Source organism: Balaenoptera borealis (genome assembly GCF_965194805.1).
Source record: "Balaenoptera borealis genome assembly, chromosome: 3".
Classification (NCBI taxonomy): domain Eukaryota; kingdom Metazoa; phylum Chordata; class Mammalia; order Artiodactyla; family Balaenopteridae; genus Balaenoptera; species Balaenoptera borealis.
The window spans coordinates 393,213-412,698 of record NC_138866.1 but is presented as its reverse complement, the minus strand read 5'-3'; the positions used below and the strand labels follow the sequence as shown (position 1 = coordinate 412,698).

General features: G+C 60.6%; 1 protein-coding gene across 4 annotated transcripts in view; it reads right to left on the bottom strand.

Moving 5' to 3' along the window:
• Positions 1 to 18,006, bottom strand: part of AHNAK2 (AHNAK nucleoprotein 2) — a 28,778-nt gene extending 10,772 nt beyond the window's left edge. Inside the window, exons 1-5 of one of the 4 annotated variants that reach the window (XM_082386798.1) lie at positions 17,769 to 18,006; positions 2,095 to 2,153; positions 1,881 to 1,979; positions 1,033 to 1,116; positions 19 to 169 (exon numbers count right to left, since the gene is read on the bottom strand). In XM_082386798.1, coding sequence (XP_082242924.1) covers positions 19 to 169; positions 1,033 to 1,116; positions 1,881 to 1,979; positions 2,095 to 2,153; positions 17,769 to 17,823 — 448 coding nt within the window. In that variant the 5' untranslated portion in view covers positions 17,824 to 18,006. Of the gene's footprint in view, positions 1 to 18; positions 170 to 1,032; positions 1,117 to 1,514; positions 1,851 to 1,880; positions 1,980 to 2,094; positions 2,154 to 10,226; positions 10,314 to 12,575; positions 12,767 to 17,768 lie in introns of those variants that run through there. The other 3 variants (XM_082386801.1, XM_082386800.1, XM_082386799.1) reach the window with 3 other exon arrangements.
• Between the last annotated feature and the right edge of the window lie 1,480 nt (positions 18,007 to 19,486).

Here is a 19,486-nt window from a genome sequence, read left to right as displayed (position 1 = left end):
GGGATGGGGCCATGGCACCTTCTCTCAGGCTGAAGAGCTTGGCAGCTGAGGACTCCTTCAGCACTTGCTTGACAAAGATCCCCTGGTCCCCGCCGCCCGTGACAATGTAGCCACTGGCTCCGGCCTCCACCTTGGTCTTCAGTGTCCCACCCGTCGCCTCCTGCGTGGACTAGGGCGGAAGCACATCAGGCCTTAGTGAGCATACGCCTATCCCCCAGTGGGCGTGGGTGCTGGGAGGTTGCCTCCTCTGAGGCCAGGGACCCCAGAGTCCTCCCATCGTTGGGCAGCTGAGCCCGGGCGCAGGGTCCAGGCTCCGCGGGAAGCCAGCTGCAGCCGCCTCAGTTGGGAGCAGCCTCCCTTGTCCCCGTCCCCACCTGCCAGGACTCAGGAGCAGCCCGGCCCCGGCCATCCGGGCCCAGCGGGGCTTGGCAAGCAGAGGGGAGAGTCTTCTGCTTGCACGTGGCCAAAGCGTTCCTTTATCAGCTCCTGGTTCACCAGCACACTCACTCCAAGCACCCGTCACATACAAGGCAGCCGGCGCTCAGACCAAGGCGGCTCATAAATGCCGAGGAAAATACCGGAAACGGCAGGGCCAGCCTGACCTCGGACACGACAGCTCCTCTGGGTCTGGGAGAGCGTTAGAATTGCTGGGGCCGCCAATGACAGCAGGCAGCGCACCCTCCTGGCTGGGAGCCTACAGAACCCAGCCCCTTCCGTGGCCTTGGATGCAGCAGGCAGCAGCCGTACCCACTGTACAGCTGAGAACACTGAGGTCCGTGCACCCGGGTCCATCTGGTCAGCAGTCTGGGCCCTTCACCATGAGAGTAGAGGGGTCTGGGGGAGGCCTGGACCAGTGTTCTGGAGGCCCTACCCACCCCCAGGCCTGATGAGGGAGGTGGCACGCCCTTCCCCAGGGCACAGGGGCACGCTGCCAGCTTTCCGGCTCCTCGCCTTCTCGCTCTGGCTCTGGCTTCCCCCGCTGGAGCCCGTGTGGACGGGCCGCCCCCCCACATCAGCTCCCGGCACACCCACCTCCAGGCGGCTCATCCTGGAATGCGTCTGCGAATCCCCCGAATCCCGCTTCCACCAGGACCTCCGCCTCCTTGGCGTGTCTTCCTGCAGCAGCGACAGACAGCGGGTCACCCACCTGCCCCAGCCCAGGGGACGGGAGGGACTCGGGGAGGCCCCAGCTCAGGGGCTAGATCCCCCAGAGTGCACTGTGTGCAGGGGGAGCTGAGTTCCTCCAGGGGGAAGGTGACTCTGGGCCTTGGTGAGTCCCACAGGGCCCAGTCCTCGTGTCCGCAAGTAGAGGGGGCAAAAAAGAAACAGTACAAGAATGAGGCCTTTGGGACTTCCCTGGCCGTCCAGTGGTTAGGACTCTGTGCTTCCACTGCAGGGGCCGCGGGTTCGATCCCTGGTCAGGGAACTAAGATCCCACATGCCGCACAGCATGGCCAAAAGAAGTAAGTACGTAAACAATTCTGAAAAAAGAATGAGGCCTTTAGTAAACACACCTGGTCCATGCTTTCCCCCAGGTGTCTCCAGAGGCGGCCGCAGGACCCTGTCTGTGTCTCCTCGTCAGAGAGGGCACGTGTGTGCACGTATCCTGTGCCCCGTCGCACACAGGAGCACAAGGTCTGTTCCCCCCACACACACACGTGTGCCATCTCAAGTGTGTCCGGGCCAGCTGATGGGAGAGCTCCAGTGAAGGACCGAGGAGTCAGAGAAGACAGCCGAGTGGACACCGCCGTGGCAGGGCAGTGTGGCTGCACAGGTGCGTGCGTGAGTTGCCCACACAGGGGGACGCAGGAGGCGTGGTCACCTGTGGCCGCACACCTGAGCCTTCCCTAAGCCTGTGGGTGTCTGTAGAGCAGGCTTACCGGGAGGCCGAAGCTGGCACCCTCAGTCACGTACTCGTAGACAGGCGAGGACCCCTGTGGCCGGGGCCGAATGATCTCATCCACAGACCCTTCAGTCACCTGGCAGGAGGAGAGAATCAGGTCACCCTCAGCCACTCGGGCTCTGCTCAAGTCCAGGAAAGGAGGGGGGTGGGGGCTACGAGTGGGGCACACATGCTCCCTGGACCTCACTTACACAGTGGTCCTCCTCGGTTTCTGCATCTGGCTCCTCAGGCTGCAACTGCCGGCCAGACACTGCAAAGGGAGAGGATGAGTCAGTGGGGCCTTGCAGGTGGGCAGAGCAGAGGGTGGAGCTGGGGGTAGGGGCCCAGGAGAGGCTGGATACCGCAGCGGTGGTGTAACCCTGGACACTGGGTCTGGGAGCACATGCAGGGGTCGGGGGAGGACCCACAGCCACTGAGCCGGGGGGGCTGCGAGATCAGGTGTGATGGCAGTGAGCCAGGATGGGGGGGCGGGCTCAGACAAGGTAGATGACTTCACAGATTTAGTCAAAGAAAGTTACTAAACAAACACACAAATAAAACAATAACTACAACCCTGACGGGGAGTCAGAATCCAGAGTTACTATAATATATAAACTATAATGTCCAGCATTCAACAGAAAACTACATGACATGCAAAGAAACAAGAAAGTATGATCCACACTGAGGAACAGAGCAGTTAATGGAAACAATGTTTGAATGTCCGCAGCGGGAGAGGCCGCGATAGTCAGAGGCCCGCGCACCGCGATGAAGAGCGGCCCCCGCTCGCCGCAACTAGAGAAAGCCCTCGCACAGAAACGAAGACCCAACACAGCCAAAAATAAATAAATAACTAAATAAATAAAACTGTAATTAAAAAAAAAAAAAAAGTGAAGGAGACCATGTTTAAAGAATTAATGAAAAATATGATGACAAGGGCCCAATGAAGAAAGAATGTCATAAAGAAACAGAAATTATATTAAGAAAAAGAAAAAAAAAAGCCAAATGGAAACTCTGAAGTTGAAAGTTTACTAGAGGGACTCAATAGCAGAGCTGAGGTGCCAGTGGAAGGAAGCAAAAAACTTGTAGATTAGGGGAATTCCCTGGTGGTCCAGTGGTTAGGACTCGGCACTTTCACTGCCAGGGCGCAGGTTCAATCCCTGGTTGGGGAACTAAGATCCCTCAAGACACACAGTGCGCCAGAAAAAAAAAAAAAAAGACCAAACAAAACAAAAAACCTGTGGATTGATAGAAATTGACCAATTTGAAGAACAAGGATTGAAGGAAAATGAATAAAGCCTCAGAGATCTGTGAGATGACATTAAGAACACCAATATATGTGTAGTTGAAGTCTCAGAAGGAAACAAGAGAGACAGAGAGAGAGGGAGGCAGAAAAAATGTTTGAAAGAATAATGGCTAAAAACAATCTACGGATCTCAGAAGCTCAACAAACCCCAGTAGGATAAACACAAAGGGATCCAGACCTAGACAATCACATCAAAATGTTCAAGGGAAAGAGAAAATTTTGAAAGCAACAAGAGAGAAATGGCCCATCACATTTAATAGTACAGCAATACAATTACTAGTCGACACCACGGAAACTAGAAAAAAGTGGAACAATATATTCAAATTGCTGAAAGAAAAACTTTGTTAACCATGAATTCTATATCTAGCGAACTGTCCTTCAAAAATAAAGGCAAGATAGGGACTTCCCTGGTGGCACAGTGGTTAAGAATCTGCCTGCCAATGCAGGGGACACAGGTTCAAGCCCTGGCCCAGGAAGATCCCACATGCCACAGAGCAACTAAGCCCATGTGCCACAACTACTGAGCCTGCGCTCTAGAGCCCACGTGCCACAACTACTGAAGCCCACGCGCCTAGACCCCATGCTCCACGACAAGAGAAGACACTGCAATGAGAAGCCCACGCACCACAATGAAGAGAGTAGCCCCCGCTCGCCGCAACTAGAGAAAGCCCCTGAGCAGCAATGAAGACCCTACGTGGCCAAAAATAAATAAATAAAATAAATAAATTTATTTTTTTAAAAAAGATGAAAAAGATGTGTAGCTAATAAGCCAATAGTGGAAATAAAATGCAATACTAAAAATACACATTGTTTTTATACATATATATAATGTAGATAAATAATTTACATTAATATATAAATTTAATATATAATTAATTATAACGTATACATCTATATTAGTTTATAAATACAAAATTTATATTTATATATGTAATGTATGTTATTAAGTAATTATATACCTGTGTATATATTTAATTAATTCTAAAACAAGATAAGGAACCAGGGAAAGAGGAGCAAAGGATGGATGGAATAAAATAGAAAGCAATTAGCAAGATGGTAGGATTTAAACCAGCCATTTTGACAATACATTAAATATAAAAGGACTTAAAATTCCAATCAAAAAGGTAGAGATTATCAGATTAAATTTAAAAAGCAAACCCTGACTACATGCTATCTAGGAGAAATGGACTATAAATATAAAGAAGTTAAAAAAAAGGAAAGAAAAAATACATACAGTGCAAAAACTAATCATTTCATAATAATAAAGGGCACAATTCATAAAAAAAAATAACGAACCTAAGTCTGTATATACCTAATAACAGAGGCTAAAAGCACTGAAGTGAAAGCTGGCAAAAATGAAAGGACAAATAAGGCAAATCCATAATTACAATAGAGATTGTAACATTCCTCTCAGTAATCGATAACCTTACAAAACAGAATAGGTAAGAACAGTGATCCACCCATCAACCAATGAGACCACAGTGCAGATCACTCCTCCTGACAAGAGCAGAGTACACATTCATCTTAAGTGCACATGGGACATTCACCAAGATAGATCATATGCTGGCTCATTTAAATGTCTCAGTAAATTTAAAATAATTAAGACCATTTCAAATCAACTATGTATTTTCTCTGACTCTCAACGGAATCAAGACAGCATGGTATAACCACAAATATCAGTGAAAACGAATAGAAAGTCCAGAATAGTCCCACACTTTGTAAGATCAATTAATTTTTGACAAAGCAGCCAAATTATTTCAATAGAAAAATAATAGTCTTTTCAACAATGGTGCTGGGACAAGTGGATATTTATTTGGGGAAAAAAACCCTAGACCCTTACAACATAGCACATGTAAAAATTAACTCAAAATGAATCATAGAGCTAAATGTAAAACTTAAAACTATAAAACTTCTAGAAGAAAACAGAGGAGAAATTCTTCACCACCTTGGGGGAGGCAGTGTTTTCTTAGGCAGGATACAAAAGGTGTGAATCATAAAAGAAAATCTGATCAATCATATTTCATCATAATTAAATACTTCTCTTGAAAGACATTCTTTAGAAAATGAAAAGGCAATTCAGTATATCTGACAAAGAACTTGCATCCAGAAGAATTTCTGCAAATCAATAGAAAAAGACAAAAAATAAAAAACCTCAATTAAAAGCGGGCAAAAGATTTAAACAGACACAAAAGAAGGTGTACCAGTAAGCACGGAAAAGATGGTCAACTTCTTTAGTCGTCAGGGAAATGCAAATTATTAATAAAACCAATGGCACAGAACAAAGGTCACGGAACCAGACTCATACAGATATAGCGCTGTGGGAAAGTAATGATCTTTTCAGTCAGCAGTGTGAGGGCCACTGGAAATTCACAAGGAATAATATTGATCTCGACCCCTAGGTCAGACCCAGGAAGTATTAATTTCATGTGGATTGCAGATCCAAAGTTTAATGATACAGTTTCCAGAAGATAAACAGAAATGACACTGGGGATAGGGAAACAATTCTTAACCAGGACACAGACAACACTAGCCCTAAAGGAAACAACTGATTAATTGTTAAAATTATTAAATTAGGGGCTTCCCTGGTGGCGCAGTGGTTAAGAATCCGTCTGCCAATGCAGGGGACACGGGTTCGAGCCCTGGTTGGGAAGTAAGATCCCGCATGATGTGCAGCACCGCCAAAAAAACCAGTAGAATGAAAAAAACTTGGGAGTCTCTGTCCGATGAACTGCGTCCACAGACAGTGTGGGGGAATTTCACAAACTTAGTGCAGCAGTAAAGCTAGACTCAAACAGAACCCGCTGCACGCGGTTTACAAGTGCACTGGTGTTGGAAGTCCTCTGGGAGGGGGCAGACCAGCGGGGGAGAGGCCTCTGGTGGGGGTAAGGGGTACTGGTTCCACCAGCGTGTCCACTTTGGGAAAATGCATCCAGCTACACACACATGATTTGTACCTTTCTCCCAAAATGTTTAAATTCTACATAAAATTGAAATGAGGAAATTATAAACTTTATGCCAAAAAATCTGAAAATGTAGAGGAATTGGACATATTCCTAGAGAAACAACGCTGCGAGCACCGCACAAGGAGAAACAGGCTACGTAAATAGTCCTGTGATGGTTCAACAACCAAAGCCCTTCCTTAAAACCGGTCCACAAGCAACTCCAGGCCCAGCGCCCCCGGAACTGTACTCAGTACTCCAGGAGAAGCAGCCCAGGATCTCACACTAGGTCTGGCCCTGGGCTCAGCCTCAGCCTCTGTGGCTGTGACTGCATTGCTGGCGAGGAGGGGACACGGGTGCCCACTCCCAACCCACCGCAGCCAGCAGGGCTCAGAGCCGGGAGGGAATCCCTGTCCCACAGGCCGGGCAGCCGGCATGGGCACCAGGCACGTCCCTGTCCCTGTGCAGCACACGGGGGAAGCCCAGTCCTGGCGGGAGTGCAGGTTTGGCTGCTACTCTCTGGCCAATTTGCTGTGTGACCCTGAGCAAGCCTGTCCCTTCTCTGAGCCTTGATTTCCCCATGGATGTCAGAGGGCTACTCTGCCCACCCGGAAGCCCAGAGGGACCGCGGGGAGTGGGGGGGCGGCGCGGAGAGGGGGTTGTGGAGGAGGCGGGGTGGGGGGGGAGCGCGGCGGCGGGGGGGGGGAGCGAGTCCCAGGCTGACTCAGGCCCCGCCCGCGGGAGCGGTGGAGATCAGAGCCTGTTCCCCACCGAGCCCGCTGCCCTGCGCGGGAGCCAAGGGCAAGGGCAGCTGACCCCACTCTCTCCGGCCGCAGTTTCCCTTCCAGTTGTGCCGAGACCCTCACCCCCATCCCCAAAGTGGGCGCGCTGTGGGTGAGCGACGAGGAACCTGAGGCTGGGGGAGGGGAAGCCACTGGCCCGAGGTGGCTCAGCCCGCGGGGCGGCGCGGGGACTAGACGCGGCGGGCGGAGTCCAGGGTGGCCGCGCTCCCACCCCGGCCAGCCCGGGACCGGTCATTGCGGGGCTGCCTCTCCCGCCCTGTGCCCGGCTGGGGGCGTCGGAGGGTCCCCACCAGCCTGGGCTCGGGGCTGCGGCAGCCGGCAGAGGGGCGGGGAGGTCTGCGGAGCTGCGGGGACGCGCCCAGAAAGGCAGCCCGGCCTCCCCTGAGCCCCGCAGCCTTCTCTGAGTCACAGCAAAACAAGGCCCGGACCGCCCTCCGCGCGGGGCAGGCAGGCGTGTCCCTGGGGGCGAGCGCGGCGGTCCGGGTCCGCCCAGACCTGGGGAGGCTCTGGACCGCGGCTGCTGGAGGAGGGGACCCCGAGCGGGTGTGCGGTCGGGCCAGCAGCCAGCGGGGCCTTGGGCCGGGCGCTGTGTGCCAGGGGGGATGCGGTGGAAGGCCCCGAATTCGGGCGGGGACCCCCGGGCCCTGAGAAGCCGTACCCCCAGATCCGCTCCAGGGCAGGGATGAGGAAAGGTGTTAACAGCCGGGAACCTGGGGGCAGGGGAGGCTCAGCCAGCCCTGCTCCAGCTGGACCACCGCTCCTGCCTCTGGGCCCCCACCCGGCCCAGTCCTGCCCTCCCAGCCACCCCCTTGGGTGCAAGAGCCCTACACCCAAGGTAGGAACAAAAAGCGGGGCTCAGGGAGGCGGGGACAGGCCTCGCCCAAGTTCAGACCGCTGGGAAGATGCCCGGCTGTGGTTTTAAGCTCAGGGTCCCTCTGCACCCTTAGGGCAGAACCCCAGGCTGGCTGGAGCCTGGCCCAGAGATGCACAAACAGGAAGGAGGAAATCCTGCCTGCCACGGGGCAAGGCCGCCAGCAGCCCTGCCAGCCTCAGACATGCCCCTGGGGAGGGAAAAGGAGGCACTCAAGTACCCCCCAGAGCACTGGCCTGCGAGCCCCCATGTCCTGGGGCCCCACCCCGAGTGCATGGGAGGTGTCCCAACAGCCTGCCTGGCCTGGCCTTGGCCCCGCAGTCGCCTCGAATAATGACTAATAAAATAAGGTCACCAAAGCCCCACTTTACAGAGAAGGATGTGGAGGTGACATGCTGAGCCAGGCCCAGCAGATCCCGCTGCTGGCACCTGGTACTTCGCCAAATGCCCTTCCCCCTCCTCCTCGAGGCTCAAGGCCCTGCTGTGGCCCCAGCCCCTCACCCTAACTCTTCCATGGCCTCAAACACTACCTAGCGGGGCACTTGGGGGAGGGGGGTTGGCACCACGTCAGCTGAAAAGCTTCACTCCCGGGAACTGTAATATTCCGGGGTGGGACCTCCAGGAAGTGAGTCTACGGAGGGGGCAGAGCCGAGGAGATGTGCGATGCTGGCTGAGGGGCACCAGGTGGAGGGGGACGCAGGAAGGGGGGCATTTGCCTGGATGACTTCCCCATACTTACCTTGCCCTTTGGGCCCCGGACTGAGTTGGGGCCTCTCCCGCCAGCCCACAGCCAAGTGCGGCTTCTTAGGGGGCCCAGAGCAGGGCCACTCGTGGGTGTGGCAGTTTTGCTTAAACAGAACCCAAGTTTGCATCCAAACTGGCCGCTGCCAGGGCCCAGCTCCAGCCTCCAAGTGGGGCCGGGTGTGGGCACAAGTTGGGGTGTCACGAGGGCCGCGGTGGGACTGGGGGGCTGTGAGAGCGGTGGGGAGGAGAGCTGCGAACAAAGGAGGGCCCTAGGTAGCGGCCTGAGTGTCCAGCCTTGCGTGCGCGCGCGCGTGCGTGTGTGTGTTTACGAGCACGAGGGCCTCTGCTCACGGGGTGTTCGTGCTTGTGCTGGGTGTGTGTGTGAATGTGCACAGCCGCAGCTGAGGCCCCCGGCCGGCCCAGGGAGCCGAGGGGGTGGGAGTCCCGGATGTAGGCTCCCTCCTCGGGGGACGCTGCCCTCGGGCTTGGAGCCCGGTGCCCACAGCACACGGGACGCTTGGCCTCACCCCATCCTGGAACCCCACGAGGAAAGTGCCGAGCTCTGCTGACTCGTCACGAGACTGTCAGACTTTCTGAAGCAACACCCACAGGCTCCTGCTCTGCCTCCAAGGCTTCGGGAAGCAGCCTCAGCCCGCCCGGGCCTGGGGGCCAGGACTCCTCACCCACCCCGCAGCCGCTGCCACTGCAGCCACCGCTGCGGCCAGGAGGTTTTCCCATCGCCCTCTCCGGCCTGTCGGTCTGCCTGGCCCGCCATCATCGGCAGCCTCCCCGGTCTGTGCCGCTGCTGCCTGGGCCCCAGACCTTCGGAGCTGACCTCCAGCGCAGGCTCTCGCCCGACCTCTGTCCCTTCCACACGCAGTTTCCTCCGCCATCTCACGGTCCAGCTTGGCCACCCTGTCATCACCTCTGGCCACTGCCTGGTCCCTGGTCCCGAGAACATTCTCACAAACGTTCAGAGCCCGGCACCCAGTAGGTGCATGCTAGTGGTGGGCATAGGTGGGCAGAGGAAGGGAAGGTGAGTCCCGCCCAGCCTGAGGGTGCAGCGGGGTCTCGAGGGCTGGGAGGGCCAGCAGGTGGGCCCGGCGCTTCTCCTCCTGCACCTGGAGACACCGAGACCTGAAGCAGGCACTCCAGTCCCCCACCTCCATGGGCCCGGCAGCCGAAAGGGGCGTCCCCACCTCCTGCCCACCCCAACAGGACCAGCGGGCCTGAGTCTCTTTCTGTCTGGGCTGAAAGGCCAGCACCTAGATGCCCAGCACAGTGTGACCCTGTGACAGGGCGGCCCACCACCACGGGCCCCCACCACCCACCTGGCACCTGCCCGTAAGCGTGTCTTAAGCGCCCTCCCGCCAACCCCCAGGGTTCCCAGTGCACCAAACGGCCATCTTCTGAGGACCCCCTGCAGGCCACACGGTCCAGCCTTGGGGATCTGCCTGTCCTGGGACTGAAATGGCCATGCTGGTGCCCTTGGGCACCCTCCAACATCGGCTGGAGCTGAAGCAGGGCAGAGTCAGGGAGATGCCCGGCCCAGCTCTGCCACCCCCCAACCCTGTGCCCCCACCCTCCACCTGCTGAGGTGGTCAGGTGCCCCAGGGCTAAACCCAGGAGGAAGGCAGGGGACAGGGGGCAGAGGGTGGGTACAGACGACAGCGCAGCCGCTTACCGAACCCGACGTCCTCCCAACTTGCCCCGAAGTGAAGATCCCAGGTTTGCAGCTCCCTCTGGCCGTCCTTCCCACTCCTCCCCTCCACGGCCCCTCCCTCCACTGCCCCGCCCACAGGCCCCCTTCTCCACGGGGCCCAGAGCCCGCCAAGCCCCCTTCGCCCTACCAGAGGGACTGGGCGGGTCCCCTTACAGGCCCCCGCAGCGGGGCCAGGCCCCCACCCCTCCCCCAGAGCGCCCCCCCAGGCCGAGCAGCTGACTCGGGGAGGAAACACCGCCCAGCTCGGGGATGTGTGAGTCACTGCCACCGCCCCGCCCGGCCCGGTCCAGTCCAGTCCTGCTGTGTGGACAGGCTCAGATGTCACACAGGACCGTCCTGGCAAGCTGTGCACGAGCCTGGGACAGAGGCTGAGGGCTGTCGGGCTGGGGGTGCAGGGGAGGGATGTGGAGGCATAGCCCAAGGCAGGGACGGAGGCCCTTCCAGGAGGGACCCAGGATGGGCACAGGCCACTGCTCCCTCTGGAACCTCAGTGCTGCACGGCCCCTCAGGCTCTGCTGAGACCACCGCCCAGGGCACAGCCAGCCCCTTCCACAGCCAAGGCCACAAAGGCCAGAGCACGGCCAGACCGAGCCCACCCATGGCCTGGGCCAGTGACCTTGGGGAAGGTGGCCTTGGCCACTGCCCCCCTGCCCATGCCCCTCGAGGGCAGCCTGACCCCGGCCACCTTCTAGCCCTCTCAGCCAAAACTCATCCCTCAAAGTTCCAGGGCATCTGATGAGCTGAGTGCGGTGGGTCCCCGGAACCAGCAGCTTTAACCAACCCCTCCCCAGTCGTTGGATATAAGTGGCAACTGAGGAACACGCGCTGCAGACCCCCCAACTCCCCCGCTCCCCAGACGCCACCTGCCTGGCCCGCCCCCTCCTGTCACCTCACCCTTCTGCCCCCCAGGACTCCCAGCCCCTGCCCTGGGGGACCCCTGAGCGGGGCGGGAGAACGCGGACTCTGGCTCCAAGGCCCCTCCCAGCTTCAGGAGCCCGGGCAGGCCCGGCAGGCCCAGGCAGGCCCACGGGCTGGCCTATCTGCAGATCTGCTGCTGGTCCTGGGGCTGCCCCGCCCTGCACCGCACAGCCCCGTGGGGTGGGGCCCAGCTGGCTGCGGGCACCTGCATCCCACGAGCAGGTCGGAGCAGGCCGGCACAGCTGAGGGGCCCAGGCTGGGGTTCAAGGGCGGCGATGGGTCAGCCCGAACCTACACCTACACCCCCACCAGACACACCAGGCCTGCGATGGTGGCCGCAGAGCTGAGGGCTCCTTGCGTAACTGAGGGCAACAGGCACCGAAAGCAGCTGCCGGGAGGCCGGGCCCCCACCGGGCAGCGGAAGCCCAGAGCGGCCTGAGGTGGGGTGACAGCAGGGGGAGGCCCCTGGCCGCTCAGAGGGCCCCCGGGTGGGCAGAGGGCTCCACCAGCTCGAGGCAGCCGGCACTGCTGGGAAAACTGGGGGAGAGGCCTGAAGGAGGAAAAGCACCAGGGCCCTCCCGGCCTGTCCCCGCTGAAAACCTAACGGTCATAGAAGACTCTAGTTGCACTGAGACAGGAAAACCGGCCAGGCCTGCTGGCCAGCGGCCTCACCTACTCCACCGGCCCACACAGTTCTCACCTGGGAATTCTTTGTTTACTGCCCGACACCCCACTAGACTGTTACCGACACCCCCAAATCCCCCGCCCCCTACCCCCCCGCAGGGCCGGGCAGCTGACTCAGCTGGGAGGTGGGGGTAGATGCTGGCACGCAGCAGGGTCACCCTGCCTCGTCCCCTCCTGAGCCTGGACGCTCCATCCCAATCAAGCCGTCCCCCATCCTCCTGAACCCTACGACCTCCCCCGCGGCCACCCACCGGGCCCTGGACCATTGTGACAGCCTGGCCGGGCTCCCACCTCCTGCGGCCAGACACCCCCCGCCCACTGGCTGGAGGGGGCCTCAACCACACTCTCCCCGACACCCTGTGCTCTGACCCCGCCCCCCACAAGCCCTCTCCAGACTCCAACACCCCCCCGCCCCGGCTCAGACCCTGGACTCGCTCCCTCAGGAGCCCAGCGCCAGCAGCCCTTGCAGTGCTGTGCGGGGGCAGCCCCAGGGCGATGGGAAGTGGCTGGGAAGGGAAGGAGTCAGCTGCTGGCACGGGGCTCCGGGTCGGGACCACTGTGATCCGGTAGCGGCGAGAGTCAGGGGGCCACTCCCCACCCCGCCCCTGGGCTGGCGTCAGTCCCGCAGGCGGGTAGCCGGCTCCGCAGCGGATAAGGGCTCTGGCTGAGGGGGCCCTGTCCGCCCACCTCGGCTCCCGGGGACCCCACCCGCCGGTCCCCCGGCTCCAGGCAGGTGCCGGGCCAGCTGAAGGGACGGTGGGCAGGGCAGCTGCTGAGCTGCCACACCTCCAGGCCTGGATGCCAGCTGCCCAGCACGTGTCCACCGACCCCCGCTGCACAGGCAGCCGTAGCTCAGAGCCACCTGGACTCCGGGCCCTTCCCTGGAGTCACCGTGGGAAAGGGCATGGCAGGGCCAGGGGCAGCGGATAGTGAATCAGCTGGCGAGGAGGTGGGGCAAGCGGGGCATTCTCAGGGGCTGTGTCACGGAGGAGCCCGCAGGTGCTTCTGCCACCCAGGAGCAAGGCCTGCCGGGGCGGGGGTGTGGGGGGAGCCGCCTGGAGGGGTCCTGCAGTCAGGTGCCTGGTGGGGGGCCATCCTCTTCCCGCCTGGAAAGGTCTGGCAGCGCTGGCAGCTCTTGGGAAACAAGGGCATCAGCCAGGGTCGGGGGAGGTGTAGGAGGAGCAGGGCACCCAGAGCCCAATGTGGGCCACTCACGGTCTGACCCCTACCCTGGGGTGGGCAGCCAGCCGGAGGCTTGAGCCCCAAACAAAGTAGCCTTGACCTGGCCCAGCGGGGCCTCACCTCCGGGGCCTCCAGCCCACGCAGACACCGGCACCTGGGTGGACCCTCCAGTGGACAACGGGGCTGAGCGAGCCTGTCACCCCACTGTTGTGACAGTGAGGCCCAAATAAGAACCCCGCCCAGGTATCCTGGGCCGCTCCTTTCTGAGCCTCGGCCATCCTCTCGGCAATGGACACCCACATCCGGTGCTGTGTCCAGGCAGGAGCCCTTCTGGGACCTTCCCGGGACTCCTGGCGTTCAACCAGCTAAGAAGGTGGAAAGCCCGCCTCTGCTGGCGGCTGGGAGCCACAGCTCCGCCTACCGCTCCACCAGCAGCCCTGGGCGCGACGCGCGGGCGAGTCTCTGCCACCAAGCTCTCTGGGGAGGGGCCCAACGTCACCGCCCCTCACCCTCAGGTATACACACTGGGTCCTCCGGCTCCCCACAGGGCAGGAACCAGGCAAGCAGTGGGCACAGTGGGACGCCGTCTCCCACCCCGCCCCAGCCCCTCAGGCCTCCCGGGGCCAGCTCCATCTTTCCATTTTAGAAAGTGCTTCTGACTATTAAATATTTATCCCAGCGAGGTGGACCTTTAGCTCCCGGCCACCTGTGCCTCCAAAAAAAGAAAAACAAAGGGACACCTGGAGGAAGAGGCAGGGCGGGCAGGCAGGGCCTAGAGATGCCCCTGAAGGCACCCAGTGTGACCAGACCCCGGCCAAAAGGGGCAGCTGCCCTTAGAATGGGGAGGGGGCTCAGGGGTGCGTGGCCAGCTCTCGTGAGGCTCCCCGTCCACCCTCCCTGCTCTCAGCCTCAGCTCCTCTGGTGCCCCCTCCTCCGCCCGACTGGGCCTCATCCCTTCCCATGGGACCCGCCCTGAAGCCCTCTGAGGCTCCCCGGTGCCCTTGGAACACAGCCCTCCCTCCTAACAGCACGGTCCCCACCCCTCTCCACCCTTAACCCCCACCCCCAGCCCCAGACCCTCCCTGTTAAGCTACTTGCTGCTCCCCAGTCAACATTCTCTCCAGGCCTCTTGCACACGATGCCGCATCAGGCAGCCCTTCCTCCTGGAAGCCCTCCCTGACTTCCCTGTGCACCAAGGTGGCACTGATGGCAGAAGCCCTACCTGTCTCACCTTTGATGAATGAACACTGGTGAATCCCTGCTCCCCAATTTGTGAACATCTAAGGCCCGGGGCCCCTGGGATGCACAGATGGATGGGTGGGTGGACAGGCAACCCCGCTTCGCATTAGCCCTAAGCGTAGGGTCTGCCTCCTACTGCCCCTGTCCAGGCAGAGGGCCAAGCTGGGGAAATCTGGGCTTTTCACCCATGAAATGGGTGGCGGGGGCCCCCAGATGGCCCATGCCCCACCCAACCTCCCTGGGGTTCTCCTCGCTGGCACCTCCACTTCCCCACCCCCAGGCAAAGCAGCCCCAGGCTGAACCCGAAACACAGCCTTTCAGCAAAGGCAGTCACAAGAGAAGATACAGAGAGGGTTGGAGTCTGAAGGAGAACAATCCAGGGGGCTTCCAGGAAGAGGCAGCTCCTGGCTGGGCCCAGGATGAAAGAGATTGGCCAGAGGGAGAGAAGGCCGTGGCCTTCACAAGGGCAAGGCCTTGATGAGCCCCAGGTGGAGTGGGCACACAGGCGGAGGCAGGTGGTTTGGGGCACTGGGCCCTCCTATCCACTCCTGGGCCCCACCCCGCTTCCTGAGGCTGGAGCTAGGCTACTCAGTGTTTCTCCACAAAGAGAAGGAGTGGGGGTGTTGTCAGCAACACATATGCTGTCACCAGCGGTGGCTTTCAGAATCGTCCTCATTAGAGTGTCAGGAAGGTCGGTACTCCTGCCCAGGATGGCCTCTGAGGCCTCCTTCTCCGTGCCCGCCCCTGTGGGCCCCCTGCCTGGGGGGGCAGGGCAGCATCAGAGCGTGTGGCATGGCTGCTCTGGCCCCTGTGGAGGCCAGAGAGGCTCCACTTTGGTTCGGGGCTCTGCCTCACTGCTCTGAAACTCAGTGTCCCTGTCTGCAAAATGGGGACACAGTCCTCCACCAGTGTGGACAACCCAGGCAAAGCCACCAGTTTGGACAGCTCACTGGAGCCACCCCTTGGCCTCCCTGGCTACACAGCTCTACCTCTCTGCCCTGCCTGGGCCGTGAGCAGCCATGGTCACTCCTGTTCATAGATTCGAGATCGAGCCCATAGCCCAGAGTCCAGGCCTGTGCAGAGGCCACTGGCCCTGTTCAGAAGGGTGAGGCCACCACACAGGATGCCCGACATTGCATTGCTTTCGGGAGAGGCCCTAGTGTTGCCGCGGCCCCCTGCCAGGGAGAGACCACCCAGATACCCCTCATGGTGTCATCTGCACCTGGGGCTCTCTGACCCTTGTGGGGGCTTCTCAGGGTGGGTGTGGGAGGGGCCTCAGGCCAAGCCAGGGGCTTGAAGCTGCAGCGCAGAGCCCCAGCCGGGGAGCTGGGGGCTCCCTATCAGTAGTCTAGCTGCCTAGGACCCAGCTCTGCCTCGGGAAGGAACCAGCTGCCCCTGGGATAGGAAGGGGGGGGCCCATTCCAGGTGGAGTGGTTGGTGCCTGCATGAGGGCGGTGCGCCCAGACGGAGATCCCTTCCCCCGCGGGAACGGGGAGGTCGCCTGGGAAGGCAGTAGTGGGGTGGGGGTGAGCGGGTGCTACTCAGACTGGCCAGGCACAGGGAGGCTAGGCGGGTCCTGTGCTGGTGTGTTCCCAGCACAGCCACCAGGGGGCAGCCTCCGAGTGCAGGCTGGACCAGACCTGGCTCCCTCCCCCGGGCCCCTGTCTGGGGCACCGACAGGATGTGGGAGGGGTCTTCAGAGGACCTGGAGGGGCTGGTCCAGGAGGGCAGGTGTGGGCTGGGCAGAAACACGAGGGACGGGGAGGGCCTGCCCACCTCTGGCCTGCTAGGAGGGAACTGCAGCTGGAAAATGCCTGGACTGAATCCCCATGGTTCTTTATTAGGAATGCATGTTCCCTGGCCTCCTCAGAAGGATGGGGAGGGCCTGGGAATCTGCATGTTGGACACAACCCCCAGGGCCGGGTCTCCTGCCAACGCCCCGTGAAAGCCACTGATCTTGTTCCCTAAGAGGGGATGGTTTTGCAGGCTGGACACAAGGAGGAACTGCCCCAGAGGTCAGAGAACCACACGTCAGAGTAAGAATGAGGGCCTCGGCTGGGGAGGTGCTCCCAGCACAGGCTTCTGCAAGGCAGGAGGGTGGAGAAGGTGGCCTGAGACCCTGCAGCTTGGGAGTCTCCAGGCGGCGGCTGAGAGAGGAGAAGGCCATTGTGGGATGCGAGGCAGAGCAACAGCCCCAAGTCCTTTGGGCCCTGCTCTTCTCCCTGTGACGCGGCAGATTCCCAGGGATGTGGGCCAGGCCCGCCACAGTCAGGAGGAGGGGGTTGGGGACCCATCATTCTCCCGTTGGCCGTCCAGGGAGAATCGGGGTGCCTTGGGTTCCCACCTGGGCAAGGGAGCCCGAAACAGGAGGTCAGCTGGGCTTCAGTGCTAACCAGATGAATGGGCAACAGGAGGGACCATGGGGGCTCCTGCTGCAGCTGAAGGGGAGCCCCACCCCCTCTGCATCAGCAGTGCCATCATCATCGATCTCTGCTTTCCCCAGGGAGTGGGGTTCCGCCTGTGCTAATGCAGTGTGGCCCCAGCCCCCCTTGCCGGCAGCTGGCCAGGTGTCCTGGGTGTGGCCAGGCTGCGGCATTACTGACCCTGGGCTGGAAAGACTGTCCCTGCCCTCCACGATGCTGAGACACCCAGGCCCTGGAGCCAGGCCCAGTGCAGGGACAGACAGATGACAGACAGACAGAGCACCTGGTTCTCATTCTGCGGCCAGAGGTGCAGAGGGAGGGGGTCCTGCCCCATGGGGAAGCCCCACCTACCCTTGCTCAGAACTGGGGGACCCTGTGGCCTGAGCTCTGACCCCACTCAGGCCCCTCACCAAGCCCCAGACCTCAGCCACCACCTAGCCAGGGAGCCAGCACACAGCCGCGCACGCTGGACCCAGCCCAGCCCAGCCCAGCAGTCCTGGACCAAAGCCAATAACCCTAACTCCTGGTCCAGCCAGGCTGCTCTCCCCAAAAGCAGATCAGAGGGCAGTCCTGGCGGCAGGTTCCCACCGCCTGGTGACCCACGGCAGTCATGCCCCACTTACACGTGCGGCCCTCCCAAGGCGGCTGCCTCTAGGGACAGCACACGTCCCCGAGGGCTACAGCAGGGGTACAGTTGACAGAGAGGGAGAGACAGACAGGACAGTGAGTGACAGAGAGAGAGGCGAGGAGTGACAGAGTGGTAGAGACGAGTCAGCGACCCAGAGAAACAAAGTGAGCGGCAGGGATGGAGAGGGGTGGGAGGCCGAGCGACAGGGACAGGTAAGAGGCGAGACGCAGGAGGAGGGACGCACAGACCCGAGCAGCCCCCGAGGCGCAGAAACGCGCTCGAGACCGCGGGCCGGTCCCGGAGGCACCCCCACCCCGGCCGGCGCCGCAGCCCACCCGCACTGCGCGCCCCAGGACCCGCCCGGCGCGCGCCCCGCGCGGAGCCCACCCGCCCCGAGGGGAGCGGGCTGCAGGCGGGGAGGAGGCGCACCGCTGCCGGGGGCTCCGGGCCAGGTGGGCAGCACCATGTGGAAGCAGTCGCACATCTTGGCGGCCGGGCGGTGCTGGCCGGCGGCGGCCCGTCGCGTCCAGTCGCAGATCCCGGCTCCGCCGCGCGGGCGGCCAGCGGGTCGGGCGAGCGCAACGCTCTGCCTCCGCAGCCCCGCGATGCCGCTGGCTGCAGACCTCGGACTGCGGGCGGAGCCCGCGCCCCCAACCCCGCCACCGCCAGGACCCCGCCCCGGCCAGCCCAGCCCGAGCCCAGCCACTGCGGAGCGAGCGCGGGCGGTGCCGCCGGCCTCATTCAGCCCATTGGCTGCTGCCCGCCAGGCCCCGCCCTTAGTGGCCACGCCACGCCCCTGTCCAGCCGGGAACCGGCGTGACCCAGGCCCTGCCCCCTAAGGCCCCGCCTCTCAGTCCCGACCCAGCCAACGTCCCACCTCCAGTCTGATCACCGGCACAGGCTCCGCGGCAGGCCCGCCCCTCCGCTAGATGGGCCCCGCCCCGCGCCCCAACGGAGTCCTGAGGATTGACTTTGGACGCCTGCCAGGGAGGGGTCCCCGGACGCCGCGCCAAGACTCCCGGACTTGACCTGCGCGCCGCAGTCTTCCCTCCCAGTCCGGACACAAGACATTTCAGTCACAAGCTGGGGAGCGGGGCACCCTGGGCGAGGGCGTGGGGGCAGCGGGAGCCCAGGGAGGCCACGGCATGTGATCTGACCCCAACTAGCCCGGCCCTGGGGGCTCCTGGTCTGGAGGTGTGCGCAGCGGGGTAGCATGGTGCCACGGTGGGGGTGGGTGGGGAGGGGTCCTGGAAGGCTCCGGGCGGACAGTCTAAGCTCCGACTTCAGGAGTAGGGAACAGCGTTCTGGACCGAAGCAACGCAGTAGTGTGTGTGCAGAGGACGGACGGAGTAAGAGAGCCGAAGCTGGTTCACGCCGCTGAAAGTTAGGCTCAGTGGGGTTGGGGGCAGGGGGTAGCAGGACTGACTACCAGGTGGCTGGGGGATGTCCCTAGGGGCGCAGTGCTGGAGGTCAGGAGCCCCGCAAGAGGGTGGGGGCTGGACCAGGGCGGGATTGTGATGAGGGAGGAGGGTCCTGGATGTTCTGGAAGCTGGCAGAGGGAACTTGGAAGACCACTGGGGAGGTTTAGGGGCCACCCTGGGCTCCAGCTTGGGTGTCGTTCAGCGGGTGGCACGTCTGGGGGGTGTGGGCAGGGAGTGGGGATGCCTGGTAGAGTTCTGTTTCTGAGAAAGTAGGGGGTTACCTGAGGCCCAGCCTGGTGTAGACCTGAGGAAGGGCCCCTTGGGGAGTGCGGGTCCTGCAGGGGTTGGGGGTGAGGAGCCGGGGCCACAACATTCCTGGGGGCTGCCCTGGAATGGTGCCGGTGGTGCTGGGACAGATGAAACACACACAAACAACTTTTCCTGGGGCAGAAAGGGGCCAGGCTAAAACAGGAGGACCACACAGACACACAGACTTGACACAGACACAGAAACACACATAGACACACACATGACACAGACACACAAACGCTTGTAGATGAGATGTCACACACTGACACCAATACACAGACACAGGTCTACTTGGATATGTCCGCATGCACTCAGAGACAGGCACACACACGCGCGCACACACACACACAAATGCTTGGGAACACGCTCATACACATGCACCCACTCAGGCCCACGTGCCGGGCTGTGCACAACAGG